At 32.1% G+C, this 20,945-nt stretch overlaps 1 protein-coding gene across 3 annotated transcripts in view; it reads left to right on the forward strand.

The window, feature by feature from the left end:
* Positions 1–988: 988 nt before the first annotated feature.
* The window catches only part of LOC142334207 (UPF0047 protein YjbQ), a 53,752-nt gene continuing 33,795 nt past the window's right edge, over positions 989–20,945 (forward strand). The window contains exons 1-3 of one of the 3 annotated variants that reach the window (XM_075382040.1): positions 989–1,136; positions 4,100–4,165; positions 12,498–12,629. In XM_075382040.1, coding sequence (XP_075238155.1) covers positions 12,566–12,629 — 64 coding nt within the window. In that variant the 5' untranslated portion in view covers positions 989–1,136; positions 4,100–4,165; positions 12,498–12,565. Of the gene's footprint in view, positions 1,137–4,099; positions 4,166–12,497; positions 12,630–12,750; positions 12,986–20,945 lie in introns of all 3 variants that reach the window. The other 2 variants (XM_075382039.1, XM_075382037.1) reach the window with 2 other exon arrangements.

Here is a 20,945-nt window from a genome sequence, read left to right on the forward strand (position 1 = left end):
TCCAACATTGTTGAATTAACTTCATGTAACAACATTTTGATTGCGAAGTCGGCACTCACACCGTAATTGGTAGGCTTCAAAGCCTGTAATGGCTGTAAACGATATGGACCTATACGTAAGAGTTCTTCTTAAAACATTCTATGTTGTCATCACACACCATAGCTAATTGATGGTTGGTCTTTCTAATAGATTTTTTAGGGCTACACAGCAAAGAAAGATACGTTCAACAGGTTTCTTCAACACTCTCGGTTGTCCCGTATTCTTCCCTTTACACAGACATTTGGTCGTTTCAAACTGATTGTGTCATCAATGAATGTTATTGTCACTTGGAGGATCACAATTAACTATATTTAAAAATAAAGTTTCTGTTTAAACTATTACCAATAAAACATCCTTATAAAATTTTAAAACATATTTTTAAAATAGCTGCAAAGGTTTTCTATCTAACTTATCCATTGTTGCTAGCTAATTTTACTGTGTTTATGATCTGTATTTGTGAGCTTCACAAACTTATGTTCAATTTATTGTTTACAACAGTACACAATAATCTTGTTCTTGTAGTAGAGTAGTAGGTTTCTGAAAACATAGTGCTACAGAAAATACATTGACATTTAAATTAGCAATATTTTGATTAGTGTAGTTTGTTATTAATCACAGATCACAGTATGATATTATGATTAAATGATGCCAGTGAACAGAAAAATGACAGGCTGTCTGATAACAATAATAAAATGTTTTTTTCACTTGTCTGTGTTCATGTGTGTGTGTGTGTGTGTGTGTGTGTGTGTGTGTGTGTGTGTGTGTGTGTGTGTGTGTGTGTGTGTGTGTGTGTGTGTGTGTGTGTGTGTGTGTGTGTGTGTGTGTGTGTGTGTGTGTGTGTGCGTGCGCGCACCGTGTTGAAGGTTCAAGATTTTCTAATAAGTTATCTCCCTATGATAACCTTATTAATACGTTAGCTTTTTATATCAGAATTTCTTAACAATTATATTATAATTGTTATTTTATGAGCAAATACCACTGGAACATTTATTTTAATAATGAGTTACTTCAGTTGGATAGGATCACAAAATAATTAATGTGGATTCCACTTCTATTTTATTTACAGCTAAAATTTTATTTTACTTTTTCATCAGCAGGTGAGATATTTTACCATTCTTATCAGTTAAATTAATATATTATGTTTTTGCATGAATAAATTTTTATCATTACAGTCAGCGAATTTCATTAAATAAAAAGCATAAATAACATCTTGCAGTCAGACTTAGAACTTACTGATGAGTTTCTATGAAAATTTACAATAACTAATTAATATTTTTAGTTATAAAAATCATATTTTTAATAACAAAAGATAATTTAACTATACACTGTAGTTATTTTTTTATTTTGAATTATTTAATAATTGTTAGAAAATTAACAAACATTACATATGTAAACTTCATGAGATACTTGACATACACTTTCTAATATTGACTACCTGACTAAAAATTCTCTCTATTTGGTACTATTTCAGTATTTTATAATAGGCGAACATAAGTACTTTAATAACAGTAGTATATCAAATAATATGTATATATTTGACAGAAAACGTTTTTTCTTTAGTGCAACACTTTATTTGACATCACATACTGCATGGATGCATAGCCGTATTTAGATGATAGGAAAAGGCTAGCAGGTTAATAATGGCATTCCTTTGCTTAAATTTGCCACAAGTCCCTTGTGGTCTTTGGTAATAGTGGGGATATTTAGTCCTGGTGACTTCTGGTAATCTTTGTAGTACAGCACAAGATTCGTAAACCTTGTACACATGATTTAATTGCATTGCCATCTATCTTTTAACATTAGTACTCTTTTAATTGTTGCTTAGGGCTGCCTGTTCAAGAAAGTATTATTATACCCTTAAACTATACAAATCACCCATACCCCTTATCATCACTGACAATAGAATAACTTTTTTAATTTTACATATTCCCTGAATCCTGTGCTGCGCCTACATTTTGTTATTATTTATTTTAAAGGAATATTTTATTGGCTGCAATGATAGGAACAAAAGAAAAAGATGCATTTTTATTGATATTCTTTGCAAAATACACAATTCAGATTGTTATTTCACAATTCTAATTTACTATAGTGTTCAATAAAACAATGCAAATTTTTTGCTAATATTTCAAAGTTTATTCCATAAAAAAAAAATAATTTTCATTCAATATTATTAATATATTATATGTAAAATGAAAATAAAAAAACAAAACTTAATATTAGGTATCATGTACAACAAAATAGGATGTGAAAAAATTTGTACCACTATTTAATTATTTTATATTAAATTGACACCAAGGGGACTTGACATGAAAAAAGGTAAAATGCCAGTATAACTTTTTTTATCTTCTTTTAACATATTAAATAAGAAAATTTTAGCATCTGTTGAATTTTGACAAATAATTTCAATTGACATCAACAATAAGTCTGATATGTGTACTTATGGAATAAATATATTTATTATAAGAACATCTATAATTTATTTCATTTTAAAAATTTTACTTTACGTTAGATAGAAACCCTTTAAAACTTTTACATTGTAAAAAAATATTTCAGTAGGACTTATTAATTGATTTATCTCGGAAGTCCATTCCATATAAATAAAAGTTATATTACGTTTTTCATGAGGTTTGATATACTGAGTACAGTACTATATTTTTATTCCACTGGTAATCTTTCTTATTGGAGATATAATTTACTGTTCACAAATGAAAAAAAATATATATAATACAAGTTAATGAAAAACTAATTTTTTTTAATATTGAATAATCTTCACCCAGTACAAATAAATAAATATGCGCTGTTTTGTAAAATCATTGTCTGACATACATAAATTGGCTCTGATGTAAGTAACCTCTTTTTTTGAGGTTTTTATAACCACAACTAATTTACTGTGTGTTGGGAAAAATAAAAATCAAATTGATTTTAAGTAGAATTTTAATAAATTATGCTCATAATTGTTGTTGTTTTTTTTTTTTTTTTAAATAACTAAAGTAAATAATTAGACAAAAAATATATTAAAGTTAGATTAAAAACTTACATAAATCATGCAATACAATATTTTGTAATTATTTATTTTATTAATTATAAAATTTTATACATATATTTAAAAAAGTAATTAAAAATAACAAGATTAAAACATTTTTGGATTACAGTAAAATTAAAATATTTGTATCTCAAGATCACAAAAAAAATTACTTTCTCAGAATTGACCTTACACACCACTACACCAATACTTTCTTCATTTACTCATGAAGGAGTAGAAAAAAACATTTGTTCTAATACTATCACTTCAACTAAAATAATCAGTAATGGCTGCTGACTACATCAATATATTGGATTGAATGTCATGATGTCAGTTGATTTAATCAATTAATGATACAAATGAAATACGTGTAGAAAACATTTTTTATAAATTACAAGAGTATATTAATTATGGTTAGCACTTAAAACATTAAAAAATCCCTGAGTTAAATTAATGTGCAAGTAATATTTCAATCATTTTCATTGTATATTTCATAGAACTAACTGAAAGTACTCTTAACGATTATTTTGTTATTGGATACTCAAAATAAAATTACCAAAATTCTAATTTTTCATTAATTTTATGAAATGACAATCACTGCCACCTTTTTATAGTCAGTACCAATCAGACAATCATTGATGATTATAAATAGTCATTGAAAATCCAGAATTTTAGTGACTGGCACAGAATAGATTATATAATTCAATTTTTATTTATGATATATATATATATATATATTTTTTTTTTTTAATTACGTACGTAGATATGTAAAGTTGTTATTTATTTACACAGTTTTTGACTAAGTATGATTAGGTCATTATTGTCTTCTCAACACTACCAGTTCTAATTTATTATATTTACATATTACAAAATTAAGTAATGAAGAACATATAGTCAAGGTCCTGAACTGCATCATTAAGATCTGAATAAATAACTTGCATTAAAGAACACTGAGGAGGACCTGTGAATATTTTTTACTTTTCAAATGATACCTGAACTTAAACTTCACTAAGTATAATTATAATTATGTACTTTCAGGAGAACTCAGTTCAAGACACTCAATATCACGAAAGTACCCATAGAAGGCCTTGGGATCTGCTTCAGGTAAATATGTTAAATAAAACAAAAAGACGTAACCAAATATCGTTACAAAGAAAACAATCAAATTTAGGTAATTTTAAATAATTTTATTTAATGTTAAATCTTAGCTAAAAGCATGTGGTAGAGGAGATAAATGTGATACAATCAGAAGATAAAAATACAAAAAGAACATGAAACTCACAAACTCCATTTATTGACCACCAAGTCCTAATTAATGTGTCAAAAGTAGGTGAGCTAGTTGGCTAAACAAAGATCCAACTACAAGACACTTTTGTCAAGACACTTGTGTTGCCAAGACACTACAGAATGGACTACACCCACTGTTAATATAGTAGACATCGAGTGTCTTACAAAAACAGATATACTGGGAATGCTAGACCAACCTAAAAACTAACATTATTTTGGCAAATTTTGAGCAACAAATTGAAAAATGACAAACACTGAAAGGCAAAAATAAATTGAAAAAATAAGTAGAGATAGAATGGAACAAGAAAAAGTAATCAAAACATAAAATATTATGTTTTAAACTCTTGGCTTGCAGTTACATCTGAGAGTTTGAATCCTTATAGACAATGAAAGGAGTAACTTTTAATACAAGATATTTTACTGTATTTCGGTAAAGTAATAGTTCCTACTATGTACCTGAAAATAAGTGTAGAAGAGAATTTACTAGACCTGTTAGAACCAGTAGATTGATCTTGGTTCAAGAAGATCAATCTCCTGTCGAAGTGGCCAGGGATTACCTGAGACCTTCACACTGACAAACTAATGTAGCAATTTTATATGATCTAGCAATGCTAAGTTGAAATACTTTATTATTATTATTTATTTTTTAAGTTTTAGAGGCATTGACTACTGTAGTCATTAGCCCCTTTCCACATAAAAAAAAGAAAGTAGAAAAATTATTTTCCCATCCTGATAAAATTATTAGTGACATAGTCTAAAGTCTTGTCATGACATACACATATCATCCAAAAATAGACTTTTTGAAGGATGTTAAACCCCAAATAAACACATGATGTCAAGGGTGTAAAGGACCTTGCCACTTAAAACTAACACACTAAAAAAACAGTTCAAAATAAGTTAAAAACACTTAACCATTTCTAAAGAAATGTCAAAAACAACCAAAATCAAGCACAATTAGTTCTATCAACACATATGTACTAATTTCTTCTTAAATTTTATTGAGTATGTTTACCCTTAAGCCATCCTTTCTTCTTTCTTATTTCACTAACTTGCCACTCCTGAATAATTAAGTAATTTTCCTCATTCTTTGTCATTCCCTCATAAGTCTTAGTCAACCAGTAGGCTCTTAAGTGAACGGGAGGGACGCCCGGCTTGCTAGGACCTCAGCCGTTTCCCTGGAGATCATCCTACACTTTGCAGTAATCATAATCATGGCCCTCCTTTGAAGGATGACCAACCTTCTTTTTCTTCTTGAGGTCCTCTGAACAGGCAGGTATGGCTTAAAACACTGACGTGGTGGCTGTCAGAATCAGTCTTCCCTTATCAGCTCTGGCCCCCATCAGTTGTCCATGAGCCTGCCCACCAGATCGATCGCCCTTTCCATTTTTTTTCTCTTCAATATGTTTATTAAAAATACGTGATCCCGCAAGCCAAACCCCCAGGTATTTGGCATATCAAGACAACCTCACATTCATATTTTCTACCTGGACACAGATATTGTTTATTTTTCTTCTACCAACCATCGCAATCATGGTGGTCTTCAGGAGCGCTAACCTAATACCTCTCATCTTAAGCCAGCTACTGATTTGGTGTACTACTTCCGTCACTGTTTGCTCTACTTCTCTTTCAGTATGTCCCATAATAAGCAGGGCAAGATCGTCCGCATATGAAGTAATAGACGTATCCCTCAGAAACCCCAACTTCAAAAGTTCATTAAAGGCTAGGTCCCAGAGGATAGGGCTCAAAACCGATCCCTGAGGGACCCCGTAGCACATTTGAAACTTCTCTAGACACTACTCCGTCATCAGGTTCCGCTCATACAGGTAATCGTTCAGTACTGCAATTAAATATTCACTGATCCATTTCCTATTCAGCGAATCCAGCACTCCCGGCCAGGGGACACTATTAAAAGCATTTTGGATATCCAATGACACTATAAGTGGAATTTTCCTCGAATGCCTCATCCCTGCAGCATGGTCCCCAGCCAACACTCATTTAATGATGTCAACTGTGGACCTGCCCCTCCAAATTGATTGGGGGCAAGCTCCCAGTGGCGTCCAGTTCTTTTCGAAGCCTCTCTGCCAATATCCTTTCATATAATTTTATCAGAGCGTTAAGCAGACATATAAGCTAAATTTCTTATTCTGATTTTCAGATCCGGTTTGGGAATTAATACTAGCATGGCCTTTTTTCAGGGCTTGGGGAAGCTACCACAGATTAAAGCCCTATTTAACACCTCAAGGATCGGCCACGGGTGCAGCACCACCAGTCTCTTTATCACAGATCCCAGTACCCAGTCAGGGCCCGGGCACTTTCTGTCACTGTTTTTCTTTGCTGCCCATTTTAGCTCTCAGATAATAAATCTCCTCACCTCCAGATTAATTATATTATAACGCTCAGTCTCCACCGTAGGAAATAGTTCATATACTGCCCCAAACGTCTAGGCTCTGGAGAAGAGTGGGCGAGGCCTCCAAAACATTTTGGTTATGATCCAATAGGCCATACCTCAAGGATCCATATCTAGATCCTTTACCAGATTTCGCCAAGGCTCCTTTATTCCCAGCTTTATCATCTCCACTCTAAGCTGGTTTCTGGCGATCTTATATGCAATTTCAGCTCCTTCAAGCAACTCACGATGTCTAGATCTAGCCTGATGAAGCCGCCTCCTCGTTTGCTGTGCAGCAAATCTTAACAAAGCAATGTTTCTTGTCCACCAGTATGCTCGCTTCCTTACTGGACTACTGCTGCTACGCAGTCTGTCGCATTCTGCCACCAAGATGTTTGAGAAATCCTCCGGACTCCCAAATAGTAAAGTCTGATAACTGGCTATCACAGAATTCAAAAACGCTGATGTCTGTGCATCAGTGGGTTTCCACATTAGCCACGGTTTTTCTACCTGCTATCTGATACCCAGTATCTCGAACATTATGGCCTTATGATCACTACCACATTCATCATCTAAGACTTACCAACCAGCCACTCTCTCTGCGGGACTTTCTGGTATCGCAGTAATGTCCACTATTGAACCTGTTCCCCTCCCGACAAAAGTTGGTATTGTTGGAGTATTAATAACCAGCATATTGATCGGGCCCATCATAGCCGCCAGCTTATACCCTCTAATAGTAGATCTCATTCCAGCAAGCTCCAGATATTTCGCATTTAAATCTCCGGTTAGCTGACCTACTTACGGTCTTCATTTCCTAGAGAGCTACTTCTTATTTATGAACTGGACAGTTACGCGATCTTACTGAGCGGTATCCATGTCAATGTACATACAGGTAGGTCTCTGCATTTGTCATCAGGATTCAACGGCTCACCACACATAGATTTGTTTCCTTAAACATCATCCTGCTGTGTGTCAAATATCTGGCACCCAAAACACTGGAATGGAGGTGAGATGAATGGATGAACATCTAATCGATGAAAACCAGTTTTTATCTTCTCCGGACACTTTGGTCGGTTGAATGTCAGGACATGCGACGCGGAGGGTACAACTTCTCCATTGCGTCGTGTATTCAATTTTCTACATGTAACGACTCTTTGTGGATGAAGCACTTCAATGATTTCTTCTTCTGTGGAGTTTAGCCGGTCTTTGCACAAAACAACACGCTTGGAAGTATTTAAAGAAGTATGTCGGACAACTTCATAGTCGATGAGTTCCATTTTCTTTACTCTCGACCGTCTCAATAGATAATCCTGTCACAGTCTTTCTTGTTTGTTTAACAGGTCGACCAGCTGCTTCAGTGACGACTCGAGCTATCACGAAAGGCCTAATCTTTGAAAAATCACCTTCCCTTCCCTTCTTTACAAGATTGAATCGGTCCGCCACTCTTCGGTCAAAACTTGGTTGGATCCTTTTTTTCCAAAACTCTGCACTCTTCTTTGTCACTAAACTCTACACTTTTCATTCTCTTCGCTTCCTAAGACGAGGATTTTTACGTGGACCCTATGCCACGGAAGTTGTGGAAGTAAACGTTTCCATAAAAATACGTTGCAAGGTACGGGCAGAAAGATGGTTGCGCGTGCCCCGGATAATTGATCCTACCTGGGTTCCCTCAGTCAGTCGCCTCTCACAGATTTAACCCAGGTCGGGGAGTCAGGTACTGCCTGACGCACGATACCGACATCCCAGGGCTCGCAGGCAGCAGTAAGGGCTTCGATACCCTTACCCATGGGTCAATTCCAGTCAATGGCCGAAGTGACTGACTCATACTGGGTGGCGCAAGAGTTCAGCAGAACAAGCTCACAGCAGCCCACTGTCAACTCGGCTCCACAACCACCAAAAGAGATGGGCACTCCCCGTCAGCATTCCCCCCAGCGACGACAAAAAACAGATCACTATCATGCCTCACGTCCCCTAAAACGAAACCGAGAAGCACAACCGCAATCAGCTCGGGACCGCCAATCCCGTACTCCACAGGGAGCTCCTGTACTAAACCACAGTCCCGTTGGCCGATATAAGTGAAGGTACCTTAGTAACATGCCATTGCCCGCCTTGGACGTATACGTAGATGTTATTGCACGGACGTAGGGTTGGGTTTGGCCGTGGCATTATTGTTATTATTATGATCATCGTTGTTGCCATTATTATTTTTATTATTACAATACAAATTCCTACCTGGTCTGGATGAATGAGTGAGTGCATTGCACTGTTTTCGATAATTCTATAAAGAAATGTATTCCTGCTGGAAAGCAAGCGTCTTGTAAATTTCCTGAATGGTTTTCCCCTCTACTTGTCGGATTGATAAGTAAAAATAAGATATAGCTCTTCGACTTTTTCAGAAAATTGGTGCTCTCATCGATTATAAGACCTCTTTTGAGTTGTGACAGCAAGTTAAAATCTCTCTTAGGTAACATAAAGAGCAATTTAACAAAGAATGTAAGGAGGATATTGTTTGACATCCTGATAGTATTTGGAAATACATCACCAATCATAGATCTAACCATTTCAGGCAGATTGCTCCACTTCTGGATGACAAATGCTTGACCGACCATAACAAATTATGCCTGCATTTTGGAAAGCAGTTTCAGTTGGAATAACAGGAATTTAATGGGGATAAAAGTTCTCAGGTTCTGTCTACATCTTTTACTCATTGCACTGACCTTGATGTTCCTCTGGTTGCTGAAGATGTTCTTGGTGGTTATCAAACCTTAAAGTGAAATTCTGCTTCAGGTCATGATGAAATTCTTGCTTACATCATTAAGAGTACTGGTCACTCATCGCTCCTGTTCTTATATCTGTCTGTAACTGGTGTTTTCAAATCAGTGTTTTTCCTCAACACTGGAGAAGAGCACCTCATTCCTAAGGTAATCCTACAATCAGCAATTTCTGACCTATATTCGTATTCAGTCCTTTCTCTAAAATCATAGGAAAAATTATTTTCATCCACATTTATAATCATCTGCGTCACCAGATTTCCATCCATCAGCATGGTTTTAACTTCATGCTTTGCTCATAATTTCGACTCTTTTTGTCAAACAATTTCAACAATAGTAAATGTTTGGAAAAAATAATAAAATACTAAATAAATTATTTATATAAATATTTAAATATTTTGTGAATTTTTCTTTCTTAATTATCTTTCTTTTAAGTCTCACAGTATCCAATGGCTGTTGCTGTTCTACTGCGCTTCCCCTCTATACTTTTGTACCCTAGCTGCTTGGTATCTTCTACCCTAGAGTGAGGTATTGGGTCACTGAAAGATGTGAAGGAAGTAAATAAAGCTAGGTAAAACAGCTATTAAAATAAAGCTAGAAGGTAAAAAAGAGCTATAAAAAAAGTATTATTATTTTTATTATTACAATTTCTATGACATCATTGTCAAAGAGGTAAAGGTTACACTGAACTAATTTTAGATCAATCTTGGACCACTGCGCAATGGTTATTGCACTATAGAATTATAGGAGGGTGTGTACTGATATGAAGAGTGAGTTTATAAGAAGTTTTTTTACTACCTGTGAGAAAGAGGCTTTGGCTTACATAATATTAGTGGCCAGGAGCAGTGCATATATTGAGGCTTACCCTTACTAGAAAGTAGAAGCATACTGCAGGATACTGCATTTGTTTAAAAGACCCTTAATGCTAAGATAGATGTTGATATTTTGGATGTTGAGCTTAAAGTGCTGAGATTAAGTGTGAGGATCATTGTCTCCTTTGCCTATGTCAGAGAGTGCAGCTTTGGTCATTGACTAGAGGTATTGATGTTATAAAAGGATTAAGCAAGGAACCTGATATTTTTGATATTAGCTTTGTTATAAAGGTTAAAAATCAGCTATGTAATTTAATCATATATATATGTACATTTGTAATATCAGCTATATGTACTATGGAGTTTGTTCAAAGCTAACAACAGTCTAGTCTCATAATTTGTAAATAGTTTTAAAATATCTATTTGGTAATAACCAAAGTAAGGAGATATATTTGATGATCTAATGTTTAATTAGCATTGTGAAATTAAATGATTTAAAAAATCTCATAGTTAAATTCTGAAGCCTGAGATGTAAACATGCGGTAAAATTCTGCTTGGAATTATTGTTAGGGCTCTTTCATGGAGGTGGAGGACTGGAGCTGGTGAGTTTACTTACATGGCTTTGGGTGTGTGGAGAAGTAAAAAAAAATATTATTATTATTATTATTGAAATGTTATTATATAATTTGTTAACATTATAATCATTATTTAATTTTTATGGCCTTTTTCAAACACTTCAGAATTCATTTCTCATCACAAAAACGAGGGTAGTTGTAGTTGTAAGACTGAATAAATAAATTTGTTTTCTTTATCCATCATGTTCAAATAACAAATAAAATCTAACTTTTCCAGTCAAGTTTTGGCAGTGGCAAATGCTTATAATAATCTTCCTGTTTTTTTCATTCAGGTTGTATTCACTAGGATTCATTCTATATTTTTAATGTACCCTAAACGTCAACATTATTATTAGCATTTTTTCAAAATATTCTTTCCTAGATTTATTTACAATTGTATTCTTTCTGTTCTAAGTCTAGTAATTTAAGAGAAAATTCTATTTATATAAATTATTACACTCCCAGAAACATTTGCATTCATACATCCTTTTTTCAGTTATAACAACTTTAGCCAAATCGCAGTTGATTATCTTAATAAACACTAAATTTGCCATCATCCTCTGATCTCTGGAGTGGAGTGTTAGAGTCTCTGACTTTCATCTAGAAAGTTCAAGGTTCAAATCCCAGACAGGCTCTAGGCTGGACATTTTTCATATGCTGTAAGTTCATTTAACATCAAGAAAATGCAACCTGGGCTTCAATTTATTTTTTTGGAGTAAATGAATAGCGTATGCTATTCCTACATATATTAATATCTGAAACATTTATATCTTCAACCTACTTTTAGAAGTTGAAACAAGTTTTAAGATAAAAAATTGAGCTTTAAGATCATTGTTCAATTGATTAAAAATTCTATACTTTTCTTAGAATTAAATTTTATCATAGACTATTATTTATTAAGAATAAAAAATATATGGTTTTCAGAATTATAGAAAAATTTAATTGTAGAAAAAGAATGCCACGTACATTCATAAACTGACTGAGAAAAACAATTTAAGCAATTTAAGTCTAAAAATCAGAATTTACTATTCCAAATATTCAACTAATACACTTGTGAAATAAATCTCCTGAGACATTAAGTATTGACAAAATATTTTTATTTTTATAAATGCAGTAATTATTTACACAACTGTTTTTCTTAGCTTTGTTCTCTCTAGCAAATGTGAGTCTTTTATTTATATGGTTATCTGTTTTATACTTAAATAATAATAAAATAATTAATCCAGTGTTACAGATCAGAATTAATTAAATATTCTGATAAACTATTAGATTGTATCTTACCAATTTATTTACACATTATCTTAAGTGTAATGATTCACCAATACAGTCAATGTAGTTTCTGAATTTTTGATTGCAACACAAGTTTATAGAATATGGTGCTTGGTACTGAATGGTTTCTCTGAGAAGGTATTGATCTATAACACTGCATTGCCTGTCATTAAATTCATTAATATTAATTTTATCAGGAATTAAAATTGAAATGTAATTAAAGTCGTTTGACTTCAAAACATATATCACATAATTTAAAGATGATGATATGGCTATAATTTTCTTGTGCGTTTCCAGTTGCTAAATGAAGAGAATAGGTATTTTTGAGTTCTCCGTTTGACTCCCGCCAGTCATCTGTTTTATTGATGGCTGCGATGTCACTGCTCACTGGCGGTACGGCTTGGAAGTTGACACTATTTCTACGGTGTGGTAAGAGGAGCAGGTGTTGAAAGTCGTTTAATGACATTTTTTCTTCTTAATTATAGTGTTTTTAGTGTATATAGCAATGTTAATTAGGAACATGCAATTTCATAAACTGATAAATTTATAGCATTTTAAGGACGCATGTTGCGATTTTGATTATCAGTCGTTAAACACGGCCTTCCGACTGTGCGGTGTGGACATCATGGCTTCATCGAACAGGGGAATCCAAATAGGTTCAGCGTGGTTTCAACGGAAAATGAACCTCAGGCCACAGCATAGAGGAGTGCATCTAGTTACAGAAGAAATACTCAAGCAAATGCCTGAAATATGTCAATTTTCAGTGGGACTATTTCATGTACAGAGTAAGTACGGTGTGGAACGTTATCAAAGTGGGTTTGGTTAGAAATGGGCTGGGAACCAGTAGAATAACTGGGATTATTTTTGTAGTGGTAATAATTTATTCTGCTGCGTGTGTGAATTATTTGTTATATCCTTAGAGCAGGATGTATGAAAGAGATGTGAAATCAAAGTTATTTCTGTAAATCATGCTCGATTATACTTGTTTGTAATTGAAATAGGTTAGGTTAGATAAACATACTCTTCATTGGGTTCTAGTGTAAACTAAAGATTTTAATCTCTGGATTCTGTAAAATTTTAACAGACTTAATCTTTACAGAATAACTACTTGCGTTTAATGATCGCAGTTGCAAATATACTTTTATTATTTAACAGATAAGCAACATGAGTGCAATCAAGCAGAATGATGTTTATCATCTTTTAAGTGAGAATTTTGTAATATTCCTAAAACATATTTGCAAAAATTATGCGTGATTGCAAATTGTAGTTTAAGTGTAGGTTATTACTTATCTGTTTATTTATTAATGAGAATTGTATTGCCAGCCGTGAGATAAAGTGTCAGATAAGAATCAGTTAATTTGTTATCAAAATTTATCAAATTTTCTTTTTCATTTGATTAATTCTCCATGTGGTGGGTTTCTGTTTGTTTTGTATGTATATGATAAATTCAAAGAGCGTTGATTATCTTAAATTGTACTACTTAGAATTGCTTTTGGGTTAAATTTCTTTTATGTTATGATACTTTGTTCTGTACACAAATATGAACCTGTGTAAATTACTCATATCAGTGTTTATTCTAGCCTCTTGGTCCAGAATGCAGATACTATTGTGTTATTATTAATTCCTATTTACATTAAACATTTTCTTTGTAATTTGAAACTCCTTTACAGTATTTGCGTGTTGTATTTTCAAAATTTGTATGTAAGCTACTTACCTGATATAAAATAATTTTTCCTCAGTGACAATTATAGTATTAGAGCATTATATATATATATATATATATATATATATATATATATATATATATATATACACACACACATGCACACACATATCTATGTTGTTGGATAACGTGTTCTTTCAACTGCCTATTTATGTGTAAATTTGTCTTTAAGAACAGCTTACTGATGTTCGTACAAGAAAACTAATTGTTTCTGAACAGTATTTTTTCATTTTGACACGCCCCTTTGAAAAATGTTTTATCAGTTCACATAAATATTAATTTATTTATGTTAAGTTAGCTTACAGAGTTAACATACCATAGAAAATTAAAATTTAACACTCTACATGGTAGCTGTTTCCCTGTGAGTAATGGACATTGTCTGAGCATGTTGCAGATGTGTACAAATACATAAGAATAAAAAAAAATAATAACTAATTTACTACAGATAATTTTACTGAAATATTTTGAATAACAATTTAATGTATTTACTAAAACTTACCTTGAATTTCATGACAAATGATGCACTCGTATAAGTAACAAATTGTTATTTTTATCAGAAAACAACTTATTTCTCCCACAGCATGACAAAATTTATTCAAGATCTCCAGAATTCACTATTTACAAGATGTTCAGAATTCATCGCTGATTTGAAAAATATAATATGTATGTTACTTTAAATTGTTTATCCCAGAAAGTTTTGAAGTTTATGTGTAGATAATAAAGGTAAAATGGTAATAGCCCATATTCACCCACAATATTTCCTTTCTTGCCTTTTCTAATGCTTGCATTCCAATTACCCAACTATTATTAAATTTTCATTCCGTTTTATGGGTTTAATTGCTTTGTTAATTTTTTCATACCCACACTTTACCTCATCATTATCATCATCAATCGTTGTTGGCTTAGGTTTTGATTTTATTCTGATTACAATGATTCTATCGCTAAGCATTTTGAAATACTGTACTCTCTTCCCTATCTTCTTGTTCATTATGATACCTACTCCTGCCACTCTTGACGTTGAGTTAATTATTCTAAAATTACCTGACGAAAAGTCGTTTTCCTCTTCCCACCAAACCTCGCTAATTCCTACTACGTCTACATTTAACCTATCCATTTCCCTCTTTAAATTTTCTAACCTACCAACCTTTTCTAGACTTCTAACATTCCTTGCTCTGACTCAGAATGTTATTTTTAATTTTCTGGTGACCCATTCCTTAATACTCCCCACCTGTAGATCTGAAAGGGGGACTAGTTTACCTCCGGAATATTTTACTGAGGAAGGTGCCTACATCTTTGTTACATGAAAATGCAAAGAGCTACATTTTCTTAGAAAAAAAAAACAGCCATAGTTTTCCATGCTTTCAGCTGTGCAGTACTCAGAAGATTGAGTGATGTTGATATGTTTGTTTAAGTCCTCCTGACCTATGCCCTTAACAACTACTGAAAGAGTTGCTGCCCTCTTTCAGGAATCATTCCTTTGTCTGGCTCTCTGATGTGGTAGTACTTTCGGTCCAGCTGCACTGTATCACTGAGTGCTCATAATTATAATAAATCAATTAATGGGATGGAAAAAGATTTGAAGGAAGGGAGAAAGAATTTAATTTAAACTGTTGGCAATCTCAGCCATCAGGTAGTTTGTTGGTTTGCAGTGATTTGCAATAAAACAGCTAAATACAATAAACATGAACTGATGAATACAGTCTTGTATTATTTCCTTATATGAAGGAACTATATTTTAATTCATTATTTTGTCTCTTAATGAACTTGTTAACTATAACAAACAGAACTTTTATTTATATAATTTCTCTTAATTCCTATAGCTTTTTGTCAGATGAAATTGAAAAAAATAATAGTGCAGAAAACAACAGGGGTTTACTTTGATATCGAAGTCAGTTTTTTCCATTTAGTTATTCATTAGATGTTATTCTTCAGACAATATTTTCTTTTGTGATAATCACTATAATGGTGTACACATGTTTGATAGGTTAGTATATTGTTACTGCCATGTTATTATTCATGTAATCTTTGTTCAAGATTTTTTGTTGTTATAGAAGCTTTTTATTTTTTATCATTGCCTTGTTTTTTTTTTATTCTACTTAATTGGTGTTGATGGTCACTATCTCACATTAATTAATTTGATCTGTAACTAAAACATTAAAAAACTCGCTTACTTTTTTCTTCTTTTTGTTTATTTAAATGTCAGCTAATGTCTAATAATGCTCAGGTGTAAAGTGATTAATTTAAAGTTGTTACACTAAAGTAGTCCTTTGAAAATGAGAAAATCAAGCTTATTAATAAAAATCGTAATTTATATGTTTTGGATTAAAGGAAGTAAATACACCTAATTTACTGAAATTATTTTCAGCCTTTGATCGCTTAAAATACACTTGCTGTTACAGGCTAGCAGTTTGTAGTTAACTTGCTAAAATTGTTCACTTCTGGTAGGATTTGATTAACTATTCTTAATGATTTATACAATCAATTATACTTCTGGTAGGATTTGATTAACTATTCTTAATGATTTATACAATCAATTATAGCGATTATCATTGTAGTGATTTATTTATTCATCATTATTAATTTTATATGTGGTAGCATAATTCATTACATTGACCATCATTGTTGTAAAAAAATTGAATTTCATATTTTTTTTACGTACCTTTTCTTACCAGCCTTTTACACTTTTAATGCACTAGAAAACCTTCCTTTCCATTGATTGGTTTGTAAAATAATGACACATATTTTTCAATTTGGATATGAGTAGTTTATATATTAATGGTAACACTGTCATATGTGAACCTGACTTAAGTTAGATCTGGTAATCATTGTACCTACTTGGAATTTTCATAATAGGGGAGAAAAGAGATTTCTTACCATGTTTTTTGTTTGTTTCAGAATCAAAATAAATCAAAGTTTACAGTGTAGACTTGTTCAGTTTAGACCAGGTAGTACAATAACCTGTCCTAGTCAAAGGTTTTCTAATCTTAATGCAGACTTATCGAATATCATGTGCACAGTTATCTTTTGATGATCAGTTTTCATGATATACATTAAGCATTAACCATATTCACTGAATTGCTGTTGATTCCGTATTACCAACTGATTATGGATTTATAGCTTAATAGTAATAAAGTGATTCATGGCCAACCTTGGTTCAGTTCACAAAAGTAGCAGTTTTGAAGTTGAGAGCTACATAGCCATTCTATATTTTTATAAGATGAGAAAATTCAGTAAAACTCTACATTCCTTTTCTTCTATGATAGGATATGATAAGTACATACACAAGTAGAAACCCTAACCAATTTAGCTGAAATTATAATCATCATCCTAAAAGAATGCACATTTAAATAATAGCAAAATTTTATTTTCCTATTTCACCTGATTGTGGGATAAATGATTTTTTTAGCTCATTCATTTCAGTAGTAAATTATGTAGGAAGCAATCAGTTAGATCACTTAATTAAAGGTAAACAATAATTTGTAATGTATAAAATGAAAATAGTATTAAACACATTGTTTTTACAGTAAATAAGTCATAAAATGAATATTTGCAAGTATAACCTTTATACTGTACACAATAGAGGTATTTCATTTTAATTCAACAAATTTTCAAAACTTTTATTGCATCACTATTTTTGATTTCGATGACATTTGATATATCATAACTACCCACCTTTTAATGGCCAAAAAAATTTTTTTATTTTAAAAAAAATTTTTTTGTTGAGTAATAGACTATTTTATAACTTGCCAACAGGTAAAAACAACCATTTTTGTCACTTTTTCCATGAGCTGTAGCATTCATATTTTACATCATACAGATGTCAAAAAGGGCTTTTTGGAAAGAGTAAGGATGGAACTTCATCTTAGTGTACTAAAAATCATTTTGTTACATAACCAAATCTTGTAATGTTTACTGAAGTTATTTACAAATTGTTGTTTTTTCAAATTTTGGGCCCAAAATAAATAATGAAGGGCTTAGAGTAACAGGCCCGTTTTTTACCTTTTAACTCTTAGATACTAGTAGTACTTATAAAAAAAAATTGGACTGTTACCAAGTGTTCTTCATTAAAAAAAATGGTCGCCAAATTGTAAGATTTTGAAAATGTCTCATTTTTGGAGCCCAAAAACTACATGTGGAACAGATGTAAAAAATCTGAAATGTTTACAGCAATAAGTACTTTTTATGTACTTTAAAAACATATAAAATTATTTGGTTACTCATAGGAGTTGACGAATAATGAAGCCATCAAAACCTCTAAAAACACTGTTCCTTCTAACAAAACCATGAACAGTGTATCCAAAAAATTCACAGAATATATATTTTTTTCAGATAGTAATGTAGGCCTACTATACAAAATATTTTGATATGTCTATAATGAGATGTATGACTCATACACAAATTCATGTTTAAGAACTAAAGTGAATAGACATGCATGGACATGAATGTTTACATAATCCTAAATGTAAACTTTGTAGAAGGCTCAGTTATTGTTTTGATTTCAATGTGATGTATTGTTGCTAATGTTAATACTGTGGTTAGGTAATGTACACTTGTTTATAAAGTAATTTTATTAGCAGTGAACTTCTCTTTTATTTTTTATTTTATTGATTAGAGAAATTTTTATTTTAGCTGTAGAGAAACTGGGATAAGACAAAGTGAGGTGCAGTTGGTAGTTTTATAATTTGTAACTGTATTGTTATCGTAAGAACCCTTGCTTTTTATAAAAACAGATTATGTAGTCTTCAGTTGACATTCACACTGAACAAACAATGACAAACTGAACAATGTTTGGTATGTCACAAACAATAGATCATCAGTATTGCACGATATTTTAGAGTTTACTGAACAGCGAATAACATTGATATCTTTAAGAAGTGTATGTACTGAAACCAAAAATATCTACTTTTTATAAAACCGAATATTTAGATAAATATTTTCATATTAATGGGAAAAGTTACTCTAACCCATTTATTTGTCTCACTAAACCGGTTAAGAAATCTTTTCGAGAAATATCTTTGGCACTTTCAACAAACAATCCAAATTTAAAATTAGTTCCAGGGAGAGCACTGTACAAAATGCTTAAACAAAATACGTAAACCACAAGATGATACAGAAAGCGAACTAGAATGTCAAGATTTATTTGAGCCTCAATGTGTTATAGTCAAGTCGGTGAATAAAGCTTGTTAAGCCAGTAAATTAAAGGTTTCCTTTGATTTAAATATTTCTACAGAAGAAACCAGTTTAGTACCACAAAATCAAGCTGATTTAGGTAGGGAATATGAAGAATTAATCATTCAATTAATGAAATAAATTATTAAATTAATTAAATAATAAAATGAAAACAGTTACATCAATCCAAGAAAAAATTAATACTTTAAGTTTATTACCAAGCAGTTGGAGCATTCAAAAAATTCAAAATGAGTTGAATGTTAGTTAGTATTCAGCCCATCAATCCAAATAATTAGTTAAAACAAGTGGAATTTTGCCACATATCAGCAAAAAGAAACCCATTCATGTAATTGATAAAAATTTTGTTAAATGTGTCCCAAGATGTTTTCCAGAATGACAAGCACAGCCGAATGATGCTAGGCAAGAAGTATTGTGTCTGTAAGACAAGCTGATGGGAAGAAAATTAATATTCAAAAAAGGCTTATCTTATATAACTTAAAAGAATTGTACCCTACCTTCAAAGAAAAACATAATTTAAAAATTGGTTTTACAAAATTTGCTGATTTAAGACCTTGATTTTGTGTTCTGCCCACCCCCCTCTGTGTGTGTGGGTGGGTGCGCGCGTCACCCTCCAAAAAGTAAAACAAATGTTGTCTGCTCCAAAAATGACATTTGATTATAAAATTCACCTTTCGACCATGGTATCTGATATAGAAAATGAAATGTTCATGCTGTAACAGTGCGAAAAATATCCAGGCACTAATGAAGTACACAGATTACTGCAAGAGAGCTGGGATAATTTTGATTCAGAAATTATCTTCAAACAGTGGGTTTCTGTTGACCATTGTGAACTAACTACTCAAATTCTTCCATTTCAAGAGTACTTACATAAACTACTGAAAATTTAAATCTAAAAAGGCATCATTTTGTTGCAAAGAAACAAGTTAATTTCCTCAACATTAAAAAGAAAAACTTTCTGGAGGGTGAGTGTATTATAATAGGAGATTTCTCTGAAAATTTTCCTTTTGTGATACAGGATGAAGTCTAGTCATATCAGTGACAAAGACTTATGCCACAGTTCATCTGTTTCTTTAGTATTTAAATAAAAAAGGAAAATTACAAAGCCAAAGCTACTGTGTGATTAGTGAGTACTTGAAGCACAATACTGCATTGTTCTTGTGCTTCCAAAAGCAAGTTATAAATAAAATATAAACACTGTTACCACAACTTTTTTATTTTTCTGATGACCCTCAGTTCAGTATAAAAACAAAAAATTTCATAAATTTGTGCTACCATCAAGAAGATTTTGAAATCGCAGCTGAATGGCATTTTTTGCCTCATACTGTGGAAAAGGATCATGTGATGATATTGGTGGAACAATAAAAAGGACTGTGACTAAAGCAAGCATTCAAAGGACAGTCAACAATCAAATTGTTGTTACACCTTTTGAAATGTACAATTATTGCAAAGACAATATTAAAAATATAACATTTATTTTCTGCTCTAATAAAGTTGTTCAAGAGACAAGAATACCTCTCGTTATCAGGTAATCATCACAACAGTCCCAGAAACAAAAATCTTTCGTAGTTATATTCCAACAAGTCAGAAATGTATTCTGGATGTCTGGGCGACCGCTGAATCAGAAATATTTAACATTAGTATCGGTACACAAGGACAAGTGTTTTTGACTGCTTTATAGGTTTACCAAAGCCAAAATGTAAAAATCATGTCTGCTGTGTATTTTCAGTAAACATTACAAGATTTGGTTATGTAACAAAATGAATTTTTAGTACACTAAGATGAAATTCCATTGTTACTCTTTCCAAAAAGCCCTTTTTGACCCTCTGAGGAGT

This window comes from Lycorma delicatula, chromosome 1 (genome assembly GCF_047948215.1).
Source record: "Lycorma delicatula isolate Av1 chromosome 1, ASM4794821v1, whole genome shotgun sequence".
Taxonomy (NCBI): Eukaryota; Metazoa; Arthropoda; class Insecta; order Hemiptera; family Fulgoridae; genus Lycorma; species Lycorma delicatula.